Below are 11,536 nucleotides of genomic sequence, written 5' to 3'. Positions count from 1 at the left end.
CTAAAATTAAATAAATCGAAATCAAACCGAGTAATTTGAACCAAACAAAAACCAACCCGTAAGTCACTAGCCGATTTCAAACCGACCCGTTTTAAAGCTAACCAAAATCAAGTTGTTAAACTGTTTTGACAGTGCTACATATAATGATTTTACGTAAATGTGCACCACACATTCACTATACTTTTTTTATCTTTTTTATCTTTTTTTTTTTTGGCAATGACAATAATGTAAGGAAAAGCACAAATTTTTTTATGTGGCTTGCCACACGGTGTGGCCAACCACAATTATTATTATTATTGTTATAATTATCCTTAAGATCAACAACAACATTTGAAGTAGTGAAATCGATAAGAACCAAAAAAATTTGAGCTCGTTTTCTTCGTAGAATCTTATATTGAACATTCTATGTCAAAAATCGTAGTGTGTTACTGATTTGGTCAAGGGTTACTTGTAGGGTGTTACTGGTTTGGTCGGGGGTTATATGTAGGGTGTTACTTGTTTGGTCAAGGGTTACATGTAGCGTGTTACTGGTTTGATCAGGGGTTACTTGTACGGTGTTACTGGTTTTGGTTAAGGGTTACTTGTGGGGTGTTACTGGTTTGGTCAGGGGTTACTGGTTTTTTTCAAGGGTTACTTGGAGGATGTTACTGGTTTGGTGTGGGGCCTACAAACAACCCTTGAATAAGTAACAAGTAACCATTGAATAAGTAATTCATACAAGTAACCTTTAAAGTAACTCATATAAGTAACCCCTGAATAAGTAACTCATACAAGTAACCCTTGAAAAAGTGACTCGTACAAGTAACCTTTCAGATAACCCTTGAATTAACCCATATAAGTAACCCCTGGAAAAAAAAATACAAGTAACCCCCGAAAAAAAATACAATAACTCTGGAAAAAAAATGTAGGTGACCCCTGAAAATACAAGTAACCCCTGAATGAGTAATCCATACAAGTAACCCTGAAAAAAAAAAATTTACAAGTAACCCCTGAATAAGTAATTCATACAAGTAACCCCTGAAAAATACAAGTAACCCTGACAAAACTAGTAACCCCGTTATGCCATGAATAGTAACCCCATTATGCGCGCGTCTGAATCCGTTATTTTACTAACTTGGCAGCAGGCCACACCGTGTGGCCTGCTGCACCAAAAAAGCTTTGATGTAAATGAGATTCAATTTCAATTCTTGAGTAACACTCCCCAAAAATATAATCAGTTAAACTAATTAACATCCACAATCAAACTTGATATACATATAGGGGAAATGATTTTGGCACACCCTTTATTGATTTTGGCACATCCTTATTGATTTTGGCACATCCTTAAAGTGTATGTCTATATATTTGCTCTCATTTTAAGATCAAAAACCATGTGACAGAATACCAGTTTGCGGCTCAGAAAAAGGGCCGAACTCCCGCAGTTATATGAGTCATATACATGCGGGTCCCTTTCTAATCAGTGCTTAAAGAAGTCAACCATTAATGAACAATGTGGTCCATTTTATTGACCTCGTGCTGTATACAGATAACAAACGTTGTCAAAAGTTTTTTTTTTTTTTTTTTTTTTTTTTTTTTTTTTTTTTTTTGAAAACAAATTAAACGTGATTTTGATATGTATTTTTAAAAGAAAAAAAAATTTAAAAAGGCAGAATGAGAGTTAGAGTATTATATATTTATAATAGTTTGGTGTCCCATGCGGTGCCTGGGTTATTTATTAAATTTTGAGATAAACTTTTTATTGATTAGTAAGGAATTGATGTGATTTTGTGCTGACTAATATAATATTGGTGAAAATATTTGATTTAAAAAATTATAAAATAATATAGAAAAATAAGCTTGAAATATTATAAATTTCTAAAAACTAGCAAAAAATAAAGCCCGTTGGGTTGAACCGAACCCGAAACTTTGGGTTAGTGTGAAATTTTTTTGACACGTGACTTGACCCAAAATGAACGCGGTAAGCCAACCCAATTGATAGTTCTATATAAAGTATCAAAATCGTATTAGATTGTGAAGTATATTACTTTAATCGATTAGATATATTATAAATGAATATTGTACCTTTTGAATTATTCCATTCGCTCCAAAAAAATAAATTATGATATAAAAATAACTTTATTTGATAAATTATTAATTTTTGTTTACATGACGCGACATTTAGTAAAAAGTTAAAACGCCAAGGGTTGATGTCTCGTGATCTAGCTAAACTTATAATTTATTTTGTACCCATAAAATATAGGTATTTCTTGGAAATGAAATACTAAACAACAAATTTTATCCTATAATTCTATACAAATTTTATCGTAAATAAAACTCTTAACTAACTTTATTTTTATTTTATTTTTATTTTTATTTTACAACGTCTATCCTAGTTTTATATCCTATTAAAAAAAAATTAATTCTTAAAAAATAGTCAATCAAGCTTAACTAGCTATGTCAAAAAGTAATCTGATACAAAATAATCATATCTAACCCGAAGTGACTTAGTAGATATTGATTTTTACGGACACAAGTCACACAACAATTTACTTGTAACATGTAGCTTGACCCAAATTAAAGCAGTGGCTCGGATTAAATAAGATCGATAACCTGAATTGGTTCCTGCGTACTTTATCGTTCTTTTATTTCATGACTGCCGGTAAATCCGTAATTAGATTTGATGGCATGTAAAAAACATCCATCATCTTTACAATGAGCGATTTTGACTTGGATTAAAAATAAAATAGCCGGATATCAATGATGTCATCTATCGCACCCAACTCTCAAAGTTCGTGTTCTTCATTGCTCCACTTAAAGTTTGTGATGTTGAGATCACCCAAGCAATTGTTTATGTTGTTCTAGCCGACTTTGCCTATAATTAATCAAAGTTGTTATTTAATTAGTAACTAGTATTTAAGCTCGGACAATATCATGAATCATTACATGAAATTAAACATTATTGTACATCTAGCTATTTTAATAATTTAGGACTCCATCTAGTTATTAAATTGTTATTCAAATCGTATATTCATTACATATGAATAGTTAATTTTCCAAAGAGAATTTAAAGTAGGACATATCTTAAATTGGTTGTAGAAACTGGTAAGGCATGTAAGAATTAAAAGTTATATGTCCAATCTTGTCTGAGTAGCTTTTTAATTTAAATATAAGTTGATGATTATATCAAATGAGAAACAAATGGGGTAGAATGTCATGTAACACTTAGACTTCATTTGAAATGCCCGGAATACTTGTTCATACTTAATATTTTTAAATAGTTTGGTGGCTTCTAAACTCTTTATCAAGACAGTTTTAAGTAATATAGTACTCGTCTGTTCAGCTTATTTTCAGTTCAGTTCAGTTCAGTTCAGTTCAATTCACTTTATTTTCTAATTTCCTTCTCTCATAAAATATTTAGTTAAATTCAGTTCTGTTCAGCTCCAATCAGTTCAATTCAGTTCAGTTCAGCTCTAAGGGCCTGTTCTCATACGTTGAAATTCAGTTCAGTTCAGTTCAGTTCAGCTCAGCTCAGCTCAATTCAGTTCAGTTCAGCTCCTAATTTTCTTCTCTTATAAAATATTCATTTCAGTTCAGTTCAGCTCAGTTCAGTTCCGTTCAGTTCAGTTCAGTTTAGTTTAGTTCAGTCAATGAGAACAAATCCTAAATCAGAACAGGCCCGTAATTTATATAAAAGTACAAGATAAATAAGTGCATCTAAATTACGTAGTACAAATGTACAATATTGTCAAATTTGTCATATATAATTAGTACTTGTATTAATTATTATATGGAAGTATTGAAAAAAAAAATACTCCCTCCGTTTTTAAATACTTGCTCCACTTTCCATTTGCGGCCGTTTTTAAATACTTGCTCCATTTCCTTTTTTGAAAAACTCTTACAATATTTAATTAATTTCTCTCACCTAGTGGACTCAATATGTATTTTCTCTCATCCAATTCTCTCCACTACTTTTACCTTTTACATTTTTTAATTCTTCCATCAACCCCACTACCTCCATATTCTATTATTTTCTCTAAATTCTCCTAAAACTCCGCGCATGGAAAAATGGAGCAAGTATTTAAAAATAGAGGGAGTAAATAACAAAGATAAAATGAGATAGGCATGAACTGAAGCGATGATTAGTTAGTGCGCCATTAATTATAATTTACATACAATTTTATATTTGCCACCACCTCAGTTGAGGTGGCCTAGAATACAAGGAAATGTACAACGTACTTAATTTTTGGTAAATTAGTCAAATACTCAAATGGGTTCTTTTCATTATTATTTAATAATCTGAAATTTGGGATCATTCTCTGTCTTTAGTTTCAAATAGTCACTAACTTGTTACAACAGGTTACTTGAAATACGTGGTCAAATAAATAAATAAAATATAAACTTTTAAAACAATAATAATAATAAATAAATAAATAAAACCCGGCTTTTATCCTTCTTCCACCACCGTCGACCACCCACTCCCCACAACCACCAGTGAAACCCTACCCCTCCCTTCCTCCACCATCGCCTGCCACCCATCCATTTCCCCAGCCTCGAAACCCTCTCTCCCCTCCCAAACCCCGAAACCAACCCCTTCCTATACGCCTCCTCCCTTCCGTAGCCTGAAACTACCATTGCCCCACTTTTCTTTCTCCCCCTCACATATCTTTAATGTTTTGATGCATGGGAAGGGGAGTAGTTAACCAGTTACAAGGCTAACTAGGTACAAAGAAAGCAAATAAACCCCAAATTAAATTTCGATTATTTAAATATAATTCAAATTTTGAATTATTAAAAGCGAAAGTTCATACTATTTTACCAAAATTTCCTAAGGTATTATTATGTTTTATAATGTCAATGATTTTTTTTTCTTCTAAAATCACGAATATATGCTAATATTAATTGAATTGCAATATATAATTAAGGTTTTCAATATCTTAATCAAGTTTTTTAACTTTATTAAAAGTGTAGACATATAATAGACATTATCTAAACTAGTTATATTAGCCTTTTAATAAGTACTCCCTTCATTACTTTTTATACATATTAATTGATTACATTTTGACTTTGCACTTATTTAACCATTAATATTATCTTTCATTACATATTTGTTAAAATTATAACGATTAAATATTAAATAAATTATTCGTTGAGACAAATCAAATAACACCTCACATAAATATATTATTTGTATCTAGTATTGAAAATAAATTACAAAGTAAAAGATTTTATTATTTTATAAACAATGTCAAGAATCAAATCGTAACCAATAAAAAGAAACACTGGAAATTATTAATTGGTGATTGATATAAGTCCCAAGAAGATATTTTGTGATTTAAAATCACACCCCTTTGGGTATAGCTAATGCTCTCTAGTAGTCCCTAGTATTACCAAAGAATGGGCATTGTCCCACGAGTTCCCAACTACCACTCAAACAAACTTACCTTTATCTCTTCTTTTTTACCCTATAAATAACCATTCATTTCTCTAGCTCTGACATATCTTCATCTCTCTTATACTCTTTGAATTTGACAACTACCAAAACTCCCATTAAATTAAAATGTCTTTCAACCCTTTTCATCTCTTCATTTTCTTCTCTCTTTTCCTCTTCATTTTCTCAATTTTACACAAATTTAAACCACCATTATTCTCAACAAAACACTCTAAAACCACCATATCATCACATGGTCCTCCTTCTTACCCCATTATTGGTTGCCTTATTTCCTTCTACCAAAACAGGAGGAGGCTCTTAGACTGGTACACCGACCTCCTCTCCATGTCGCCGACTCAAACAATTGTAGTGAACCGGCTTGGAGCACGTAAGGTGATCGTAACAGCTAACCCTGAAAACGTCGAATACATTCTTAAGACAAACTTTCCTAACTTTCCTAAGGGTAAACCCTTAGCTGAAATTTTAGGTGATCTTCTAGGTAATGGTATATTTAATGTTGATGGCGAGTTATGGGCGAATCAAAGAAAGTTGGCGAGCCACGAGTTTACGACTAAATCATTACGAGAATTTGTTGTTAAAATTTTGGAAGAAGAAGTTGAAGGCCGGCTCATTCCTTTGCTTCAACTTGCTGCTAATGAAAATAGAATCATTGATTTACAGGTAATTAAGTTTTAATTATTTGTTAATTAAGCATGTTAATTACTTATATATATAAGCTACTTGGTACTTGTTCACTGTTTTATACTAAAAAGATACTTCTGCCATAATTTAATAATTTGAGATCTTTATACGTCATGTTCATGTACCATTGATTCTTTACTTAATTAAAAATATGTTCGATCATTTAGAAAATTGTGAATCTAGCCAAATAATATATTAAATATTTAATCATATTATAAAGTGTAGAAGGTAAGATTTTCTGACTTGGAAGATTTACTTTTCTAGATCGAACTTGGTCTTAATAAGATTGTTGATTTTGTTATGGTTGTAGATTGTTCGTTTGAAATTTATACAAAAATAAATGAGCGAAAAAAATACAAAAATTCCCTTGGATGAACATACATATTTTAGACACGTGCTTGTATATAATAAAGTTTTTGAGGAACAACAAAAAAAAAAAAAAAAAAAAAAAAAAAAAAAAAAAAAAAAAACCATTATTTTTCACTTACTATGGAATTAGAGTCATTAGACACACTTATGGGTAATACCCCTTATCTTCTTGTTCTAAGATGGTGAAAATCCTTCTCTATATTTGATCCCCCAAGTCATTGAATATGCCCTTGAAGTGACTAAAATAATATTCTTATGCGTTTCATCCTCTCTACCAACTATTTTCGACATTAAATTAACTATAATATGCATAGAATATCACTTGTACTTTAAAGTGTTGGACACAAAATACTGATGGCATCATCTGGATCAATCACTAGCATATCAAATAGAGTGTATTCCGCCTATCCACTTCACATTTTAAGTTTCAAATAAAGAAAGACATATGGTTATAATATGTAACAAATAGGTAGAAAATTAGAAGATCAGTCGTAGATATATATATGAATTCATTGTAAATAGGTATTTAGTGATTAATTAAAGATCGATTTTGAAGATATATAAGAATTGATATGGTTAACGTAGACTAAAACATGAGAATGGATAAAAGTTTCACAGACACTAGTTTTGGCTTAAATCGGTGCCTTTAATGTTGAAAAGATGCCGATTCAAAATCGATGCCTTTGTGAACTGTGAAGAACACCATTTCAACTAGTGATTGTACATTTTTTTTAACGGACTAGTGATTGTACATGAAAAAGAGTGGTTCAATGAAAATAAAAAGTTCATTAATTAATTCCTACAAGTGTTTTTTTTTAGCTTTGGATTTAAAATTTATAATTAGTAGCTATATAAATTAAATAAAAATTTCTTTATAACTTGTAAGAATAGTCATTTAATTTTAGCAAGACCCTAAATTATACATAAAACATGAATCTCAATTTCTACTTTATGTTGTGAAGAAAATTAAAATTGTCTCCATAAATGTATGCTTATACTTTTTGCTCATTAGAAATTTTGCTTTTTGACTTATAAATATATGAATATAAGAAGTTCTAAATAATTCAATATAATAAATTACCACTAGATCACGATACAATATAATAATCCTACCTTCTATACGTGATAATTTTTAAATAATGCTTTATCTTCCCTTAGTTTCAGAGAAATTGCCATTTTGGTAATCCATTGACTACTTCTATACTTAATTATGTCAACAATAGCATGCATCTAGATGAATCATTAGACGAGCGTTGATTTCAACGATCTACATTAATTTTTGATTAATTAGATCATGAAGCATTAAACAATAGGAGCAGTATTTTACATTGTATATACTTTATTGTCAAACTATATTTTAAGGATTTAGGGTTATGTTTGAATTTAATAGTCAAATGTTTCATTTGGTTGGACAAAAGCGGTCAAATGTGATGTATAAAACACAAATTGTCAAAGTCTTAAGCATTGCATATTATATTCTTAATTTAATTTAATACAAAATTATAAAATAAAATAAGTACAATAAAAAGCCTAATGTATAGTAGATTGGAAGTTGGTTGTTAGTGATAGAGTATAAAAACATATTTCTGGGCCTCAACCATGGTCCTCTAACATGGTATCGGAGCCAGCGTGACACAAAGGTTATGGGTTCGAATCTCATCCGTCCCTCCTTCAAAGTGGAATTGATTCGCATCAGGTATGGGTGAGCCTGTGTTGCATCCATATTTCAAGCCCAAAGGGCTTTTCATGTGAGGGGGAGTGATAGAGTATAAAAACATATTCCTGGGCCTCAACCATCAGTTTAATCTTTTGGGTGAGATGGTCCTCTAACAGTTAGAACCAATATGAAACGGATTTAAAAATCATGTGTTTTTCAACTTATTTTTACTTTTCTAGGAAAAAAAAAGTTCTTACATAAGTTTAAGAAAAATAAGTTTTAAGGGTTAATAATGAGTACCGGAGTTTAATTTACAACTAAAATAAAGGTTTAGTTAGTATAGCGAAATACAAATAAGTTCATATAAGGATAAAATAAATCCAGACAAAATTTAATAAATAAAAATGAGGTTAGATAAATGAAATTAGATGGATAGAACGCATTTTGAGAAAGAGATTGCACACATAATGTAGATTGTTTATAAAATTAAGGTGATAGATATGTTATAGGATATAAAGATATCAAAAATTGATCTGAGTTAGTGCAAACCACATCAAGAACACTTAGTTAGGTAGATTAACCATCAAACAAATATGGCGGTTCAAAACCGCAACAAATAAACCCCAAAAAAACACATCATAACTTCATAAGTCATTTTCCCACTAGTGATGAATCTTGCAACATAAACTCCATCAACATTAACAGAGAATAACATTAAATAGGAAAATATTTAGATATTTCATTACATTATATATGGAGGGAATCATAAGCAATATTTAAGATTTCAACTTCATTATCAAATTAGGTTTAAAAAAAAATGAAAAAAAAGAAGAAAAAAAAGTGTACTTACTTACAACTAGTTACCGTCATATACATCTCTCATCGGTTAGGGGGAAAAAAATCACACAAAATTCCACATAAATCATACTTTTAACAATAATGGAAAGATGCATGTAGGCTTTTTTTCATTATTATTTATTTATAGCATGAGCCAATTTTTCTTTTACTGTGAAGAGCTGCACGACAAAAAAAAAAAAAAAAAAAAAAAAAAAAAAAAGTTATCTATTAAGTCATACGATTCACTAACTAGTGACTAGCGACAAATTGTAACTAAGATATGTTTAACAATGTCTTAAAAGGAGGTGAAATTGATCAATTAATTGGCATTGATAATGCTGGATTGAAGTACTACTAGCTTTAGCTAGAAAAATAAGTTAATGCCTTATTTTGAAATGGGAATTAAATTAACACCTCAGAGTTATTATTATCACTACATTATTTCTATATAAGATACTTGTATAATTGTATGGCCAAATCATTCTAATTTTTTAAGGTGTTTTTAATTTTTAGTCCTACTCACCTTATAATTTAAAGTATTTGAGACATGTCATCATATATAGCCTTATATATTTTGTTAACTCAATATGTTGTGGACCCCATCTCTTCCCTTTCATCTTTTGTTGTTACCTAACTTGTTAAATTAACATTTCCCTTGTTATTTGATCACCAACCAAAAACAAAAAACTTACACAACTTTAAATATCTACTACGTGTTATTAGTTTAGTTTGATGATACATTTTTCTTATTGACATTACCATTATCTCTAACATTATCTTCAAAAATGTTAAAATTTTGTTTTTATTCGTATTTGATATGTTAATTGGATTAGATTTACAACAAATGCACTTATTGTTATTAACTTTTAAAACTTTTTTACGTACAGGAAATACTAAAACGATTCACGTATGATTCAATATGTAAAATCTCCTTAGGGATTGATCCAAACTGTCTAGACCTCTCAGTTCCCATCCCGCCGATCATTACCGCCTTCGAGAGTGCAGCCGAGATCTCGGCTAAACGAGGTGCTACTCCAATCTATATCATATGGAAGCTCAAGCGAGCTCTTAACCTTGGCTCTGAGAAGTACCTCAAGCAATCTATCAACACACTTCATAATCTTGTTAGCGACATCATTTGTACTAAGCAAGAGACGCTTGCTAATTCAAATGAGGCAAATCATCATGACCTCCTCTCTCGATTTCTCTCCGCTGGCTACGATGGCGATCTAGCCAGGGATATGGTGATCAGTTTTATTTTGGCCGGTCGCGATACAACTGCGGCTGCAATGACTTGGCTTTTTTGGCTTTTATCATCGGTGAACCCCGTTGCTCGAGAGAGTATTAGGACTGAATTGGCAACTAATGGGACCAATTCGAGTTCAAAACCACTAGGGTATGAGGTATTGAAGAGAGAAATGAGATATTTGCACGCTTGCATATGTGAGGCAATGAGGTTGTATCCTCCTGTTCCATGGGACTCAAAGCATGCCCTAAAGAACGACGTATTACCAGATGGGACTAGGGTGAGGAAAGGAGATCGGGTGACATACTTTCCTTACGGTATGGGAAGAATGGAAGCTATTTGGGGGGAAGATTGTTTAAAGTTTAAACCAGAACGTTGGTTTGAAAGCCAAACTATTGACAAATCACTTTCAGACGACGAGAACAATGAAAATAATCAAACAAAAAAGTTAAAGACGGTAAATCCCTACGAATTCCCAATCTTCCAAGCCGGACCTAGAGTATGTCTTGGGAAAGAAATGGCATTTATTCAAATGAAGTATGTCATAGCCTCAATTATAAGTCGTTTTAATTTTGAGCCGGTGAACTGTGAACCTCCAATATTTGTGCCCCTTTTAACTGCCCATATGGCTGGGGGCTTGAAAGTGAGGGTGAAGGAAATTATGAATTAGGTAATGTGGGAGTTGTGGGATGATCCACAATCCCATTATTGTATTTATAAAAATAACAAAAAATTAAAAAAAAAAAAAGATGGGGAAAAAAGCTAAAAAGGAATCCAATCATAGTCATATATGGGCATGTTGAACGTCATAAGAAATTTTTGCATGTGGGTAATATATGAGTTGTCCTACATAGTTTGGAGAGGTATGTTACAATGGTAGGGCATAGACTTGGATACAAACAATTTTAGGCTTCTTTTTTCAAGTCAACTCTATGTATTATGTATATATCTATGGCGTTCTCTCCCAAAGAAGATTTTTCAAAGGGGGTTTTCATTGCCTAATTTGGCTTTTCTGTATTCTTGTTTAAGTTTGTACTTTAATAATGAAATGTTAGCCATGTTTCATTAATTGCTTCTCCAATTGGTTTTGGCTTTTTCATATGATCAAATAGCTAAAATTTATGTTTGGTTAGTGGCATTTAGTTGCTTAAAAAACTTTTTGTCAAAAAGAAAAAATAGTTGCTTAAAAAACTGGATATTTTAATAATTATTACCAATACACAAATGCTGCAATTATTCAGAATCGGATAAAATATGAGTGTTGGTATGATTTTTATCAACTAACAAATTTCCATGTCTATTCCATGTCTAGACTTGG

The 11,536-nt window shown here is 31.2% G+C and overlaps 1 protein-coding gene across 1 annotated transcript; it reads left to right on the top strand.

Annotated features, from left to right (window-relative positions):
- Nucleotides 1-5,264: 5,264 nt before the first annotated feature.
- LOC110724296 (cytochrome P450 94B3-like) lies at nt 5,265-11,220 on the top strand. Its single transcript, XM_021903718.1, has 2 exons — nt 5,265-6,088; nt 9,860-11,220. Exons 1-2 carry the CDS (start codon nt 5,537-5,539, stop codon nt 10,886-10,888), a joined length of 1,581 nt encoding a protein of 526 aa, XP_021759410.1. The 5' UTR covers nt 5,265-5,536; the 3' UTR covers nt 10,889-11,220.
- The last annotated feature ends 316 nt before the right edge of the window (nt 11,221-11,536 follow it).

The sequence above is a fragment of the Chenopodium quinoa genome, unplaced genomic scaffold (genome assembly GCF_001683475.1).
Source record: "Chenopodium quinoa cultivar QQ74 unplaced genomic scaffold, ASM168347v1, whole genome shotgun sequence".
NCBI lineage: Eukaryota > Viridiplantae > Streptophyta > Magnoliopsida > Caryophyllales > Amaranthaceae > Chenopodium > Chenopodium quinoa.
The sequence above is the reverse complement of the archived record's forward strand: the minus strand, read 5'-3'. Positions and strand labels throughout refer to the sequence as shown.